The sequence below is a fragment of the Calonectris borealis genome, chromosome 11, assembly GCF_964195595.1.
Source record: "Calonectris borealis chromosome 11, bCalBor7.hap1.2, whole genome shotgun sequence".
Classification (NCBI taxonomy): Eukaryota; Metazoa; Chordata; class Aves; order Procellariiformes; family Procellariidae; genus Calonectris; species Calonectris borealis.
Window position 1 is genome coordinate 20830357 of NC_134322.1, and position 18029 is coordinate 20848385.

Below are 18029 nucleotides of genomic sequence, written 5' to 3' on the forward strand. Positions count from 1 at the left end.
AATGTTTGCTTTCAAATCTATGTGTCCAAAAATGCAGAATGCCTGTAGTGTAATGCAAAATTATGTGTGTGCATTTGCTACAGTGCTGAAAGATGCTTGCACATCAGTAGGAAACAGCAGTGCTACTCCATTTTTTTCCTATTTCTTGTAGATTCTTGTGTCTACAAATGGTAGAGTCGTGACTAACATTTATGTTTTGTCTGTGATGAATGTTACAGTTGCAATTCTCTTTTAATTCATATCTATTTTTCAGTTTGGTCCATGTACAGTGTGTAGGAAGTTTCCTGGATTATTAATTTCTGTCTCTGTTTTTTTCAGATTCTGCTACAGGTTCTTGTTTTTTAAGTTCTGTACAGAGAAAGTACACAATCAAATGCAATATCTATTTGTTTGAAAGGTATTTTTTAGTGCTTAGGAAAAATACCAAAATGTTGTTTATACGTAACACCAATGCTTTCATTTCAGCCAAAGTATTTATTATATTGAACAGTCAGGGAGATTTGCCCAGTGAAGTCCAAATTTGCTTGGTTCAGACTTCTCTGGGTAAGAGTTATGGCAGCAGCAGTGGATGTGATCTCACGCTTGTACAAGCAGAAGGAGAGTAAAGAAAGCTAAACCTAGTCTGGAGTTGCCACTAGTGAAGACTGGCCAGTGAGCAGTAAGTGTACGGCATCTGTGTCTCCAGATGCATGCAGTCTGTGACTCACTCATGGTACTTTCTTGGGGCGCCCGGTTCCCCCAGGGCGCCAAGGAAAAGCTGCCTTAAACGGCTTTTGTAAGTGGTGATGTGGGTTTTTTTGTTAAGAGTGACAAGCTGGCAGGTAATGCTGGTGCATAGCTTTAAGACCTTCCATACAGGACAAGTGTTTTTAAAGCTTAACCCTCAGTTGTGCCCAGTCTGTTTTGAAGAGTGCGTCTCTCAGATGGGGAGCTGGGTTCATTCCGCCCTCACGCTCCCCCTTCCTACAGTGTGTCTGCTCTAGCTGAGAGCAAAGATGCTAATCATCAAGGCATTTTTTGTGAGGAGGAGACCTGTCTTCTAGAGGTAGCACCAACAACCATTACTGCATTAAATGTCTGCCGCGTAGACTTCCAGTCATTGCTGACTTGTGCTGATTCACACCAGCAGACTGAAAATGAAAATATTTGTGCTAGCTTCCAGCCCGTGGAACTGCTCAGACCCATTAATATGACAGTAGCACAGTCTGATTTAAACACTGCAGTGAGAAATTGAAAAGGCAGAAAGGAAAATTCTTTTTTATGTTCCTTCATAAGCCCCATGTTAAATCCTATTTAGGGTTGTGAGACAGTGTTTCTATTTTCTTTGTGCAGATATGCTTTATTATTTAAGTGAAAATACCTTTGTACACACCTGTCCAAAGGAAGAAAGATTTTCACCATCAGTTACTGTAAATGTGTTAAGTATTCAGCCATCCTTAGTTGCTCATTGACCTAGCACTTCATAAATGCTGCTTAAGCATAGAAGAAAATGAGCCAGATTTCTCTATGCTGTCAACAGGGTTGCCGTAGGAAGGGTAGCATCCCAAGCTTTAAAGAAGGCACTGCTTTTCCTCATGCATTTCCCGACGGTTGCCTGCTGTGGAACCTGCTGTGGTGGACCGCAAGCTAACTTACATAACTGAACCTATGCGCTCATGAGTAACTTGTACTTAAGCATTTTGTGCAGCTTCTCAATGGGGAGTGAGGCAGGTGCTTACAGAGGAGCTGGGATGCTTTTGTCTGAAAGTATTCTGCTCGGGGCCTGAGTTGAGGCCGCAGGAGTGCCTTGGTTGAAGAGCAGCATGTGTACTTACACCTTGCGCTTACATCTCATCATGTCATGTTGGCGAATTTGGATTCATTAAGGGATTTGAGGCGCTGCTGTTGTGCATCTCTTCCTCCGCATGTAAACCTTGAGCATATAGGTTAAGGAAATTGTTGTGAGTAGCCTTATTCCTATGCTGCATTTGTAGAATGCTTTGGAAGTAAAATGTTCTTTTTAGGAGTACAGACCAGCAGCATTAGCAGTTCTTGGTGTCTACGTAGAATCTCATAATTTTTTGTAGAGGAAAGAGAGCACTGCCTTTTCTCTTCTGGCGGGCAACTCCCTTTCTCGGCCAGACTTGGCCAATGCTTCACATACGCCATTTCTGAGTAAGCGTTGGCTGGTTCAGTTTCCTGCTCATTGATGGTATGACGCTGGGCTCTGAAAGCACCGTATCTCCCACAGCAATGTCTCCCTTGGCAAAACAGGATTAAGTGCTGTTATCCAGGTTTGGAGTGCCAAGATAGAGCTCAGCACAGTCATCCCGGTCCAATGAGGCATCTGGGCTCTTGGGTTTTGGCAAAACGATGCTTAGAAACAGTACTGAAAAATCCAGTGTTGTTCTGCAATTAGTTAGTGCTGGTATGTTTGGCATAAATTCAGAGTTGGTTGGGATTTAATATATTTGTATTTATACAAATGAAGAGGAGACACATATATTCATCACAGTCACTTTTTTCTGCACAGTTCTTGGCGTGGTCACCCCGCACACATAGGCCTGCCGAGCTCTCTGTCATTGGTACTGTTCTTTAATGGAGAAAGTAGCATTTTGATCCTTGCAAGGCACACAGCTGCAGTTAGACTCTTCATGTCTGTAGTGTCTGTCAAAATCTGGCCTTGATGTTGCTATTGGCAGAAAACACGCCTACCAGTTATCCTTTCATGTGAATTCAATTTCAATCATGAGTTGGTTGGTTGATTTTTTTTTTTTCTCCTTTTTAAATTGCATCTTCTGAAAGCTGGGTTAAAAATTAGGAAAGATGCCATTGGATTTTTTAATGGGAATTCACCATTGGTTCATTCTGTATTCTTTCTTTATTCCTGTTTTCTAGCTACTGGTGCTGCTTATAGCTGTTTTGCTTAATAAAGGAGGATCACAGAGATATTTTTTCCCCTTATTCTATGACTTTCTGGGATTTTATAATAAGACAACAGCCCTGTACTGCAGAGGGGGAGAATAAGAGCCTCTGCTTTTCAGATTGATGAAATGTCAGTATCGTTAGGCATTAAGAGGGGGCAGTGCCTCTTTTCTTTTCTTGGAAAATAGTAAGCACTGGCATATCAAAGATGGCAAGAAAAGAGAATCTCCCCCCATTCCAACTGAGGGAGCCCCACAGTGGATCTTATATAGGCTTGGGTCAGGGGACTGGCGTGGGGAAGGTTGGTAATCTAAATCTTACAAGTCTAAAACAGAAATTTTAGGAGGATGGAAAGACTGATGAACACTTGAACTTCGAACTTGTTTGTGGAACTTTCACTGAGTCAATATCATGGTTGGAAAGCAATACCGGCTTTTATAATACGGAAGTCTAGCTATTTCTAAATCCTCATTATTTAGAAGAAATGCATAATGCTTAAATAAAACAAAAAATGATCCCCTAAATAGATAAAGGACTAAATGTTTATCTAAAATTACAGTAACATTCATCATCTTTTTTCCCCCTAATCTATTTTACTAGACTATTCTGAGGATTGTGGTCCTTGGCATATGGGATTACATTGAAAACAAAATAGAGGTAAGCACTCTTACTCTTCGTACTGTTTTCCAGGTAGACACAGTAGGAATATTAAGAACTGCTTTGGGTGGCTTTGTTGTAGACCTGATGCAATCTTTTAACTCAGATAAATATGCACATTCTTCTCATTATATGCATGTATACATAGCTGTATGATGCAGTCCCTTTTTCTTTGAGACACTCAGAAGAGTGCGATATTTGGAAATATTTTATTAAGGAAGGGATTATGGGGGTTTTGCTCTATGTGTCTATTTATTTTGTTGTTAGAGCTGTGCTAGTCTAACTGTTGATACTGCTACCCTGAGATAATAGGCAATATGAGTAAAAATTGTCATGTGACTTGTGTAACCCCATTCCCGTAATCAAGTTGAAATTAGAACGGGTTGAAAAATTATGTGCAGTTTTCTGATAGAAAATACTGGTTTAGCAAAACTTCCAATTTTATTGTGAAATTATTTTTTAATTAAATTAAATTATGATAAACACTGCAATTTGTACCTCAAATTAAAAATTAGGTAGAATGTGTATACTGTTCCAGAGGCAGATAAGGAAATGTGTGTGTTGTAAGTAACACATAGTCCCCATCTGAGCAGAAATCTGGAGATCAGGGAAATTAAAAGCTCTTTCTTGATACTGTCTGATAAACTAATACTGCCCAAGGTACACCAGAAGAAAATCTGGGTTTTCTTGGAGCTTAAGTGAGTCTAGAGGCTTGCACATTTTTGTAATAAGGTTGTAAACCTTTTAACTTGTTTTGCTAAAAAACTGAAGTGAAACTTAAATTATTGATCCAGAGATTCTTATTATTGAGGATAAATGCAGCAGTTTCTGATAATTTATTTTGGTAATTTGGAATGGAGTGATATTGTTCACTGCCCATCAAATGGTGGCAGTAAGAAGTGTTTCCTTTCGATACATTGAATTGTTATGCACAATTCTGAATGTGTGGGGCTTATAAAAGCTATGTCCTCCCTCCTTACGCAAACCATTAATCAATGTCTTTGGCAGCTGGAAAGGGTCTCAGTAGGAATGAGAATGTGGTATTCCCTTCTACCCTGCTAGGCAAGCGTAGGACAGACACAACACTATTGCCAGTTTGCTCTGAAATGTATTTACTCATGCATTTCTGTCTATTGACTTTTCTGATCTAATCCACAATGCAACCAATGTCATACAAATCATTCTGAATAGTCCCAGTTGTCAAAATCCTTGAAAACCTAGCTGCCCAATAAAAGGTGAGAGCAGGGAGTCTTTCTGTCTTGATGCACGACTGTTCCCACACATGTTGTGTAGTCAGGACGTGGCCCAGAGCTATCAAACCTCTTTGCTCCATCTTTTTCTACTTGTCTTCTTGATCTCTTCATTTAGACAGTAAGATCTATGGGCAGGGACTGTTTCCATTTTTGGGATGGCATTATGCCAAGTAACAGGTAATAAATACCAATTGATAATAAAACTCTTTGGCTGTAATAGCATTTAGGCTATCACTTCTGCTTGGGGATTTTGGCCAGTATTTCCAAATACCTTTCTCTTTCCTTGCCCTCCCACCACAGTTTATCTCTCCTCACCTCATAAAAAGCACTAAGGAATTCTGTTGTGCTACCTAGAAAGGATGCAGCCTTTCTGGGGCTTGGCCACCTCTCATATCCCTTTCAAATACGTGCCATAAATGCATTTCTTTTGGGCAAAGTGGGAGCCCTTCAAGACCCCAAGCAGGAATGGCAGGGTTATGATCTTTAGGAAGGGTTTGAAAAAACTGATTTCTCTCTAGGTGTTTGATGGTGCTGTCATAATCTTGTCCTTGGCACCAATGGTGGCCTCAACAGTGGCTAATGGCCCCAGCAGCCCATGGGATGCTATCAGTCTTATTATCACACTACGAATATGGAGAGTGAAGAGGATCATTGATGGTGAGTGGTGATTCAGTTTGTGACTCCAAGAATTACCTGGCAGGCTGGGAAAAAAGAGATTTAAAAAATATTAAAAGATTGCTTGCCACTACTGTTTCTGTTCTCCTTCCTCTTACATTTTAAAAGCACTGAACAGAAGAGAGTTATGACTCCCATGGAGGGGAGTTAGGTCTCAAGTTCATGGCTGTATCTCCTGTTCCCTATGAGCCTTTAAATTGATCAGTTTATTTTTCTCTTAGGCACCTTCACATCCCCTATCCTGTAAAGTAAATGCCCTGGCCTGCTTCCTGTGTCTTGCCACCATATGTCATTCCTGATTCTGCAAAATAATTGCTTCCAATCCGCTTTTCTGATATTTGCTGCACCCTCCCCATTTCCACACAGCTAGCTCTGTCTTGGGGCTTTCTTTTCCGAGTTATTGTGTGTAATACAATTTTTATGTCAGATTCCAGGAGCATTTTCTTACCACAGGGGTTCCATGCTGAAGGTGCTCTCTGCAATGCTGGTGTGTTTTACAGCATAATAATGAAGCGTGTATCGGTACTGTTTTGCACAGACCTCTGTGGGGAAGCAAAGAAAGCCCCAGCAAGTCAAAGTTGCAGAAAGCAGAACCGGTGACTGTGCCGGAAGCAAGGACTCTAGTAGGCTAGTTTGTGTTCAGTGGTTTCAGGCATCTCAGGTTACAGGGGAAAGAGGTGGAAAAGGAATAAATGAAGGGTCACTTTGCTCATGTGTGAAAGATCAGAGTCAAGTTGTTATTTTCGGTTTAGATGCCCGGGAAACTCTGTATTCAGAGTTTAGGAAAGGTTGTAGCCCTCTGACTGAAGTTTACAAGAAAAGTTCAGGATCTCGTGTAGCTTCAGAAAACATCAAAAATTGCAATATGCTGATCAGTCTGAGTTTGCCATAGTTGTGACAGGAGCAAAATTTCCAGAGACATTCAGAAGACCTATTGAAAACTGCGCTGTAGCTTGAAAAGCAATAGAAAATAAATGCCTTTTTGTTTTTTAAAATATCCTTCTTAGTCTGCTATTTCCATTAAGGACTTATTTCTTACCACAAAGTCTAGGAATTAAATGCTTAGGGCTCTGGAATAGTTCTTTTCCTAAGGGAGTCATGCTGTTCAGGTTTAGAGGGGATGGGCCTAACTCTAAGTAGAAAATCCTCCTATCCAGCAATTTAGGAAATCTGTGGTAAACACTGGAAAATATCTGTATTAGTGGAGCAGCAGCTAGCAAGAGCATGCAGGATGCATTTCAGCTCAGCCAGGTAAATGGAGATCTGACCAAACAAGATCTAGACCCTGCTGATGTCCTGCATTTCACATGGTAGAAATCCTTCCCCAGAAGAAACACCCTAGTGCTGTTTCTATAAGAAATACTCTAGTTGTCTAGGTGCAAGTGAAAGGGGTGACATTCTTTGGCCTGTAAAGGTCTGTAAAGGTTTTCCCTTTGACAAAAAAACAAATCACAGCTGGCTTACTTTAAGTGCTTATTTGTGTTTTCCAGCTTATGTCCTTCCAGTGAAAGTGGAGATGGAGATGATGATTCAGCAATATGAGAAGGCAAAGGTCATTCAAGATGAGCAGCTGGAAAGACTAACCCAGATCTGCCAAGAACAAGGGGTAAAGTTCAATTATGTCTTTATTTACACATAGCTTGTCATGGCAAATCAAACAGTTTGTGTACTTTGCTGCAAGCTAAGATTTGAGAAGTATCACTAGGACTTCTGTTGTAAGGTGACCGGTCTCAGTGTTAAGGAAGTATTAGCTGCAGCCAGGATATTGTCAGCATGCTATTTGTCAAACAGCAGTTGTCTCCCACTGCTGCTGTGCTTGTGTTTTTTAAGCTGAGGAAAACAAATAAAACAAATGTGAAGAATGGAAAAAGAACTCTTCCAGTATGTAATTTATTGAATGAGTACAGATAGCTTGACATAATACTAAGAACATGCAAAAGTCATGGCCGTTGTTGGAGACTGCAGCTATATTAAGGCCATATTCCTAGGAAAAGTATATGCAGTTGAAAGCTAATGAATCTCCCTGCTTTAAATGCAGAAGGCAGCTTCCCTGTAGGTCAGTCAGAGGCTCTTTTGGCAAACTCAGTGTTGCAATGGAAGCTTCTAGTTGCTGGAAGCAAGTAAAGATTTAAGACTCTTACCAGGCCCCAAAATGTTCAGTGACTCAGTCTTGAAGTAAGGGAAGGTGAAGCTTAAAATATCTCAGTAGAATATATTTACATGAAAAAGGTGTAAAACCACTGATTGGGCAATGAGCCAGGAGTTTTTGCAGTTTGTCTCATGCAAATGAGTTCTTGAATTAACCTGCTTTAAAGTAGAAATCGGGGATGTATGTTGAGGCCCAGGCTAAGCAGGGCATTCAGGTGACCATCAAACCACGACGGAATGATCCCCAAGTGACTTACTACTTGTTTCAGTTATAAGGGTAACTATGAGGTGTCCAAATAAAGCCTGGAGATTTCTAGCTTCAAGTCCCCACTTGTAGTAGGTGCTTTTCAAATACAAAATGAGGAGACCTGTAAGTCTGAATGGCTCACTCAGTCAAAAAGTTGAAGGACCTGAGCAGACAGGAGGACAGGCAACTTGTCCCAGAACAGACCAGCTGCCCAAAAGGTGCACAATCTGAACCCAGGAACCTAAAATACTTGTGAAACCATCAGTATTTAGGGCCCCAGATGGCTTTTTAGATTTAGTTCCATGTCTCCTGGACCTCAACCTGGGATTCTGCAATGAACTCATGGTGATGTTAGGTTGCCTTGGCTGTGTGATGAATTTGGAAGACCTGTTGACAGTGTGTGTCATTTCATAACACTGTTTTTGACAGTCTCTCATGTTAACCATAACAAATTTCTAAACCTTAGGCTTGACTTTTGCCAAATATTAGTTACTTCCAATTATGTAAGTATCTTCAGTGGCAAAACTGCAGTCCTCTTCATCACAACTTTTGCACAATGATATGAAGTGATTAATGCTTCTGTCATAGTTGTGAAATGAACAGGAAAATGGTATATACCCTGTTTTACAGGGGAGAGATTATCCTTTGACCCAAACGCATTAGGCAAATCAGCGATTTCTTGAGTCCCGTTGCAGTATTTTGTCTGTCAGACCATGCTGTTAGGCTACAGTTCTTGACAACCATAAATTTGAAAACATTCATTTTTAGGAAATGTATTACGCAGCCAGATAACACTCTCAATCTCTAAACAATTTTCAGTGTTATTATTTCATAGTCTTTGACTAAAGGTGGGCTTGTTATCCCAAGTGGGGTTGAGGAGCAGCTTTTGCCACTCTCCATTCTGATCCCTGTACTCCTTATCTGTGTGCCTGGCTTGCAAAATGTCTGAGCATAATAGCCCTGACCTGAGCTCTGACGGTTACAGCATAGCTGTACATCAAGCACAAAGAAATACTGCATTGTTAGATGAGTAAATCTGTGAAAACAGAGCAGATTCTCTCCTAGCTTTCAAGTGTCACCAGCTATGGAAAAATATGGACTATAGAAAAACGACAGCATACTAATCCCTCTTATTTTACTGTCCTGACTTCCTGCCAAACAAATGTCTCAGCTGTATAATATGAGGTAAATGTACTAATTTGCTACAGTTAGCAACATAAGACATTGACACAAGTACTGCATCCTTCCTTCGTAAATTAATAGCTTCATAATTCAGTCAAGAATAAGTTGTCAGCATTATAATATTCACATTAACATTGTGTACAGTATCTGGTGGGAAAAATCTCTCCTAATAGTATTTAATGTCTAAAATTCTGCCAGGTTTTGGCTTTTTCATTTGATCATCTTTCCTGACCTTTTTAAAGGATTGCTCATTCGTGGAGCTTAAGTGTGCATGTCTCTGTTTTTGAGTGAAGGGTTGCTTACAGTAGTCTGGCTGTTCTCCAATCTGGAGCGCCGGCAGGGAGGGATTCCCGTTTGCCTTGTCTGTGTGGTACCACTTCTGGCACGGGCAGATGGGATAGGAGGGAGCTGCCCAGGGGTTGACCTGCTGTCTCAGATACATGCTGGGGCACACTAGTGCCACCCCAGTAGGAAGAATGGGCAAGCCACCATGGCTGCCTCCATCCCAGCAGTGGATGTAGATACTGATTCATCCTGAGGCTGCATCTTTGTGACCACACTGATGGTTTACATTTATTTACTAATTATAGACAGGGCTGAAAACTTTGCTGCCAGAAGATTTCCCAGCACTTCCTTTTCTGAGATCCTGTGTTCAGTTTCTTACTGCTTTGCCACTTGTCAGGCAATTGGGATTGACATTCTCAAGGTCTGGCATCTTCTGCAGATGAAATTATTTTGAAAGTTTCAGACAAAATATTCATTATTTCTGAAGAGGAATTGGGAGAAAATCCCTGTTTTGTTCGGGATTTAAAAGAAAAATAATTGGTGGCCAGTTCTCTGAGAAGTCCCATGCCCTCCTGTTTTGAAGCTGGTACTTAACACTTGACAGGCAAAAATGGAGTTCCTGCTTTAAAAAAGTAAAAGCAGGAAAGATGCAACCTCCCTTCATCTTACTTTTTGAATTCTGTTTCTTTTGTCAGTTGTGTATTTTTTTGGCCAGTGATAGGGTATCACAACTATAAAGTACATTTCCACTCCTGAATGACACTGGAGACGTACTTCTGCAAACACGAAAACTCTTTCCAGATGTTGATTTTTGGCTAGCCATACATCTGAAAACCAGAATATATTTTATAAATTATAGTTGCATGGACCACTGCTTTGTTCTCTGTAGTACCCCACTGAAACTGTTTGAACAGTTTGCTGTTTTATTTATTCTCCATTGGCCAAGAAAGAAGTCATTAAAAGGGAGTGGAGCATGAGGGCAGTCAAGGCAGAAAATACTGAAAGAGCTGAGATGGCTGTACGTCTCACGAAACATGAGAAACGTTAACAATCACAGTAACAGGGATTTTTAAAAATGGATAAAAGTAAAAGGTAAAGTCTCACTGCAATTACTATGAAAAATATCAACAGAGTATATCGTTGATGGTACTGTTTTATCAGAATAACTTAACTTAAATTGCAAAACAAATTTCCAAAGTTTCATTAACAATGCAAATTCCAGTCAGGGAAGATTGCTTTTTTCCTCTGGAATTACCTGTAAAGGAATTTCCATTTCTGATCTACTTACCTGATCTTTTCTGCTTTACTTTCATAAGAGTCATTCAGCTGAGTAAAGTCTAGCCAAGACTATGTATTTAGCCTTATCACAAGAGCCCCTTTCCTGTCAGCTCCTATAGAATTGAGTTTTTCATCATTCTCAAAGCGGCAACAACTATGGAAGCTATAATTTCTTTTTTATCTTGGAATATAATTTGTACAACAGCTGCTAGTTTAATGACAGGGCTATTTAGCTGGTAAAATTACCTATAGGAGAAATAACTTATGTTATCCTTTTGCAATAATTTTAATTTATTTCTAACTACCAGTCATTTTCTTGGTGAATGGAAGGCAGCCAAGGTCATCCCGTGTTTCATTCTGCCCATAAATCATTAGTTTGCAACTGTCTCTGATTTTTATTGTTACCAACAATGGCTAAACTAATGGAAATAAACATTGGATTGTATCCCAGTGGCAGATGAGTTTTAGGGCAGGGCATTCTGTACAGACAGCACTAATAGAATTGAGCAAAGTTATTGCTCCTGCATTAGACACGAGTAAGCTTCTGGCTAAAATGTTCATTGATCTCTCTGAAACTATGTCAATCATACTCTGTTGCTAGGCCATTAAAGGGAAGTACTATATGATTCACTACTAAGTCTGTCCCTTTTTGAGTCTTATATGCATGTTGTAAAACATCAGGTAGGATGGGTGGCACGTTTTATAAAACCAGGCATGTAAACTGAGATGTTATCTAGAGCTCTGGTTAGGTCTCTGTCATTTTACCTGCTTATAAATAATCACCTAATGCATTCTTTAAGCGAGGAAGTGCACAGGTGTGCCCCATAGTTCTTTCTGGTTTGTTTCCTGCCAAAATATTGCGAAGTTTGTGCTACAAGAGGACATGTAACAAATTTTGAAAACACTAATTAAGTTTAAATTTACCATCAATGAACTTTCTTTTCATGCCTGACAACCTAGTTACTCATTCTTATGTGAGACAGTCTGTATCTCCCTTTTTCTTGGTAATAAGTGTATTTTCACATTAGCCAGGTATATTACACCTTTATTACACCTCCCTCATGGGAGGGCGTAGCCAGGCTCTCCTCAGAGGTGCACAGTGCCAGTACACAAGCTGGAATGTGCAAAATTCCTATTAAATATAAGAACAAACGTTTTTACTAGGAGAATGGCCAGGCACTGGAGCAGATTGCCAGCGAGGTTGTGGTATATACAACCTTGGAGAACTCAAAACTTGACAGGACAGGCTTTTAGCAATCTGAGCTAAACGGACTTGCTTTAAGCAGGGTGTTGGACTAGATGACCTTCACAGGTCCGTTTCAGCCTAGATTATGCTGTGATTCTATGATGTTTTCAAATATGTTTTTTCCAGTGCAAAGTATGTTAGGAACTTACTGATAAAAGAACCCACCAGAAGCTACCAAAGTATACGTAATTGAAGTTAACGAATATCATAGGTGTCCTGGTAAATAATGTCAGTAGCAGTCTCAAGTGGACCAGTGCTCAGTTTGTAATTATCTTGAGTCAGGAGATGGATTACCTTAGTCTCCTTGATCGCAACAAGCTATCTTCCACACAACAGCATATTATTTGCCCACTGGCGCTCTGTGGGATTTACGAGATTCTTAACACAGAGCTGGTAACTGTGAGTAAGTCTTAATTTAAACAAATCAAAGCATGTGTATAAGTTTGTGTGCTTTTTTTTTTCTTTTCCTCCTCATGACATGCATAATATGCATCCTTCCTTACAGGCTGAAGGAAGGATGGTCTACCTGAAATATGAAACATGTCTTTCTCAGTACAGCTCTCCTGCAGTACCCTATATTAGAGAGGCCCAAGTCTACAGAGAGCTACATCAGCTCCTACTGCAAATAGAAATTTCATGTGTTTAACTTGGCCCAGAATTTTTACTTAAAAAGACTGTTATATTTTATACCTTTTAATGATTTATTTAACCCGCCCTGGACTGCACGACATGCAGTCAGAGCAATCTCATTAGCTCTTTTACAGATTAGAACTGCACGAGGTCAGTGTTCAATATAATGTTCAATAGATGTAAGCACCTACAACATAATTTGCTCATGCAGTCTCTCATTCAATTACGCCTGTAAGGAACACCCACTTCTCTTAGACTTAACCTTTGTTTTTAGTGGGTTGCTTTTAGTGGCCAAAACTGTATTCCAGCTTCTAGAATATCTTGAGATAATTTTAAAGTAATAATTGGAAACAATTAATATTGAACTGATGTCCTGAATAGATGCATGTCTTTTGTGAGCAAAAATCTCTGTTTCTTGTTTAACTTTTCCTAGATATTTTATTGCATGTCTGTTCATTTTCTTAAATCAATCCTTATGATAAATGGTGAATTTTCCATCCCACCCAGTCCCTTTTTGAACATGCTAGAGACTCAGAGAGTTTGGGTTTGCATTTGGAAGCAGTATATTGAGTTGGGTTTTGGCTCTGTCTTATGCTCTGTGTCTGTAACAGAGTTATGGTTCTGCATCTTGGATGGATCACTTTGCATCAATAACAGTGAATGTGGGAGTGAGACAAACACCATTATTACAATGAATACCCTCTTCTCTGTCGATAAAAAAATGACAGTTACACACACAACAGTATTTAATTCTAGCTTTCCACTGTTTTAATGACTACATAGACTTCACAAACATGAATGAGACCTAGAAGCTGACCATCTGAGGTAATGGAAAAATGGAAGGGAGAGCCTGTGTTAACCAGCTGCAGCTGTGTGGTTTTGTAGGCAACATCAGTTTCTGCTCTTTCTGAACATCTCTGCGTGCTGTTATTCACCTTGCACATGATGTTGAAGTCCAGATCACTGTGCTGCTCTACTGTGCCTAGGAATTCAGTCCTCATATCTGCTCTTGACAGTCTCATGTTCAGTTCTGGATTTTAGACCAGCTGAACTAGCTCGGTGTTAAGAGCTGAAACTAAGACAAGCATGTGGATTGTGTTTGCAGCTAGCAATAAAAGAGGGTTCACATATCACTTAAAAAGTTGCAAGTCCTGCATACGCTTCTCATCCTCAGGCAGTGGATGAGGGAAGCGTTGCATGAGCCAAGACATCAGGTCTAGGTTTCAGTTTCTGCTAGAATGTGGCGTTTGTGCAATCTTCGTAAGCAGGTGCTTTCTCTGTTGCTGTAGGCACGAGCGTGTATTTCTGTCTTTCAAACATAAGATGGCAGCAAAGCCCCTTCTGTTTTTGACATTACCAGAGGTAGTAGCTGTTCACCTGGATAACTGTGGTAGTCATTTTCTCTGTGGATTCCAGTTTCTCATGCTGTCTGTGTGGTTGGGATTCAACCAAGGTAGTAATTTTTCCCATATAAATAGGAAGTAAAGAATTCTTTGGACAAAGTGTAGTTGTCCAGCATGGTGATCCCAGAAATGATTGCAGACTGCTACTTGGTCCAGCATGCCAGGCTGAGTAGTTCATAGCTTGTTGGCAGAGCTGTATTAAACAATAAAATTTATGGACTTATCTATTAAAAACTGGATGGTGACTGGGCATGGAAATTTTAAAGATTGACAATAATCTATGGATATTTGGAAATGCTTGCTTTATCGATTGGAACATGTAAGTAGCCATCAGAAAGTCTGGTCTCTTCCCCCATTTTTCCTGTAGGTTCACTGTAGCAGGAGAGATCACCTAATGTGCTTCCTTTTTCACATCTGTAAAATGCAGTGATTCCCTTCAAGCTTTTGATTGTTACAAGGTTCAGCCAATCTTTGTAAATGCTTAAGCTGGTTAAATTGGGTGTGATGCAGAAATACAATTGTTGAGCTGACTTTTAGGTAGTTTTATCTTTTTGTGTTATAAAATAACTGCCAATTTTTTTCTCTCCCATGAAAAAAGAAATCATATCCTGCCTCTAGGCCAGAATTAAGCATTTTAATGGCGATATTTCTTTTTCTGACACACAGGAATGTTTTTGAAGGATGAAATGTGAAATGTAGAAAAACAGTAACGATGCCTAGTTTGTATTGCCTTTTAGTTTGAGCTAGGCAAATAGATATGGTTAGGCAATAATTTTTTTAAAAAAATCTCCAGATTTGTTTTTTTGCCTACCATGCTGGAGTGCATTTCTTCCTTTAAACCGAGGCAGTGTCTGAAAGTGTATCTGTCTCCCTTTAAAGGTGAAATGTAAGATATTTTGGGATTTCTTTTTTTTAAGTCGAGGATAAAACCTGAAATTCTCTGTGTTGTAAAGTTGAACTCCAGACAGTCCTTTCACAGCTGAATGACACATTCATAGTGGCACCTCTGGACCGGCACGGGTGCCTTAAGCCTCAGGATAGGAAAAGAGTTAGCACTGCCAGTTTGCTACTTCTTCCTAACTGACAGGTTAACACAAAAGCCACCATCTGGGATCTGCCGTGGAGGTTTCACTGAAGGAATCAAGGAGCAGGGCTGTATTTTGACATTTGCTGGTACTACCTGACTCCTCTGACTGCCACTGCCAGAGGACCTTTGGTTAAGAGCAATGAGCATTTCATGTGGCCAGCCATTTCTGTCTGCAGCTGCCAGACCTCTGTCAGTGATTTCAAGACAGAGAAAAAGCTGTGTGCTTTGTTAGATCCGTATATTAGGTGGTTTGAATGTGATCTGGAAAGCTTACACTGCCCTTTTGGTCTCTAGACTTGAGTCTTGCAGTGGGCCTTCCAGTTACTGTAGTTCCTTCCCTTATGCTCTGGAAAGCAGATAGTCTCCAGATGTGGCAAACTGGAATCCCTTTTTCTTTCCTCTTTTTTTCTTTCTAAAATCTGCGGAAATTCTGTCTTGTTTCCCCTCCAGTTGCTTACACAGCTTGGAGGAACTGCTGGTGCTCTGCAGCGTGCCTGGAGTGTGTGCCATGTCTGATGTGGACCGTGGTGGAACAAACTAGGTCTGCTGACAGAATCCAAAATCTGACAACAAAGTAATTTGAGTCAGCATCTGAGAGGCAAGAGCCAGAACCAGATTCGTTTAGCCTACATGCTGTTACACACCAGTTTTCAAGCACTGAGGTGCTAATTCCATCTCCGTTGTAAATGCGGAGTGACAGGTGCACTGTGGCTCGCCGTAGCATCATGCTTTCTGATGGCTTTTTGGGCCTTGAACTATGGGAGGCCCAGCAATGCTAAATTTTAAATACCTTAGCCTATTACTTGCCTCATTTGCTTTTCCCTCTCAGACGGTCTATAATTAGACATGACTTGGTCACTGGTACTACTGGTCTTAAAAAGAGTTTAAAAAAGAGAAACCCTCTGCCATGCAGCCCCATAGCTGTGCTGGATGGCAGAGGAGAAGGACAGTGAGATCTTGTAGCGCCTATTTAAGGGTTTAAAAGGTCTCTGCAGCCTCTCCAGAAAAATTACTTTCCTTCTTGTGTGGTGGAAGACCTGTGGCTGTCAAACACAAGAGAACTATCCTGTGTCCATCAATCAGACTGTACCTGGTAGCTTCTGTCTTTTTGTTAGTGTCTGCTTTATAACACCGATCACAAGGCAAGTGCCCTCCTGACTGCAGAAAGTCATTAACTGCCGTGGTTCTCATGTTTGAGGCCAGAAGAATGGCAACCTTCTCCAGGGTTTTCTGCACACTGTTGAGTACAGAAGATTTCAAGCTGGAAGAGGACTGTGGTGTCCCTCCCCCTTGCCCCGGTAGTGGGGGAGGACCATTCTGGGTACTGCTTAGAGAACCTCCCTCCACAGAAATCCTCATTACAAAGTCTAGCAGATTAGGGATGTTTGTCATGAACCTAAATCCCTAAATGCCTGTTAAGAGCGGTCTTCTTTAAAGATTTCATTTGATTTGGCAGTTAGATCTGTTAAAAATTGTCCAAAATCATATCTTCAGGATGCAGACATGTACAAATAGAAGACCAACATGAAGCATCATTATTTTTGGATTATGTGAACAATGGTCCAGCTCAGATGGGCTCTGGGAGAGCATCAGCAGCTTGGACTCGCATCCCGGCTCAACCACATTGTATTTACTGTCACCAGTTTGTAGTGGTTTAGTGATAAAATGAGTAATAGGTCCCCAACTGTAGAATATAGACTTCTGGCTATGTTTATATGACTTCAGTATGTGGTGGTGTTTTTTTCTCTAGTTTGAAATCAGGCAGCTGAGGGCCCACCTTGCTCAGCAGGATTTGGATCTGGCTGCAGAGAGAGAGGCTGCGCTGCAGGTCCCGCATGTACTGAACAAACAGAGCAGCAACAGGTACAAGGTGGTAGCAACTGAAGACTCGGATGATGAAGCCACCGAGAACATTACTGAGCTGCGACCTCCACGAGGTGAGTGCTGCCTGCGTGCTGCTACCCGCTGGCACAGCTGGTCCCTTACATAGAGTTATTGAACCCACCAAATACTTTCACTCTACCAGTGAATTGATTACTTTCCCTGGCGACTGCATTTTCCCACTTTTGCAAAGAGGCTGCGTCTGCATTGAAGTGGCAGGAGCTGTTGTATTTGCAAACAGATTCTGAACAGAGCCAATAAAATGACTTGGGAAGAAAATGACTATGATGTACCTTCCCAGTGTCCTCATGGTTATATCCATCAAACGCTAAAGAAGCAGCAGCCAAATCAGAATTGGCAAAACAATAATCACTCAGAGGTAAAACCAGGGAAATTGAGAAGAACAGTTTTGGTCTTTGGCCACTTGCATTTCTGTGGTTTAGAGAGGACCCATGCATCAGCTATGAAGCTTGCCTTACCTAGAGGCTATGCTCTCACCAGGTTGCTTAAAACTGCCAATGCTGGACAGCCCGGCTGTGCTTGGACAGGGCAGCTCTGGTGTCAGAAAAGGAGCGATGCACTGTGTAGGCAGCTCCTGCTAAGTGCCACGCGACTATGGTGAAGAGCAGTCCGTCGTCTGTGAGCTGTCTGTTGGGCAGGTGTGTGGTTCAGGGGAATATCAACAGTTCTATTTACTTGGATCCATTTTTATCACACAAGTGCTAGACCAGAAGTATTTTTGGAAAAGACATGGCTCTTTTTGCTATGATCCCCCAACCCTTACAATGGAGTGCAGAACGTGTCCTGATCTCAGTAACATTTAACATAATATTCCAAAGGAGACAACATTTTCTACCTTAGTGATATGTTAGTCTTTGTTGGACATCTTAGCTTGATTATTTTAGTAAATGACCAGTATGTGAATATATCTGAATTAGAGGTTTGCATGGTATGTTTATTTTGGTCAAATTCCTTAGTTTTCAAGGCACAGAAGTACTTTAATCAAAAGGTTTAAGAGAAAAAGCTCACCTGACGTTTTCAAATGATAATCCTTTCCATTCTCTACACAGTAATGAAAGCATGTAGAAATTGTTTTTGTTTTTTCCTCTTTGTAGTATCTAAGTGCTAACCACAATTCAGCCATTAATTATTC

At 40.7% G+C, this 18029-nt stretch overlaps 1 protein-coding gene across 1 annotated transcript in view; it reads left to right on the forward strand.

Annotated features, from left to right (window-relative positions):
* The window catches only part of TMEM266 (transmembrane protein 266), a 62847-nt gene that overhangs the window by 26949 nt on the left and 17869 nt on the right, over positions 1–18029 (forward strand). The window contains exons 6-9 of the mRNA XM_075160423.1: positions 3505–3561; positions 5333–5471; positions 6980–7095; positions 16746–16932. Of these exons, the coding sequence (XP_075016524.1) occupies positions 3505–3561; positions 5333–5471; positions 6980–7095; positions 16746–16932 (499 nt within the window). The remainder of the gene's footprint in view (positions 1–3504; positions 3562–5332; positions 5472–6979; positions 7096–16745; positions 16933–18029) is intronic.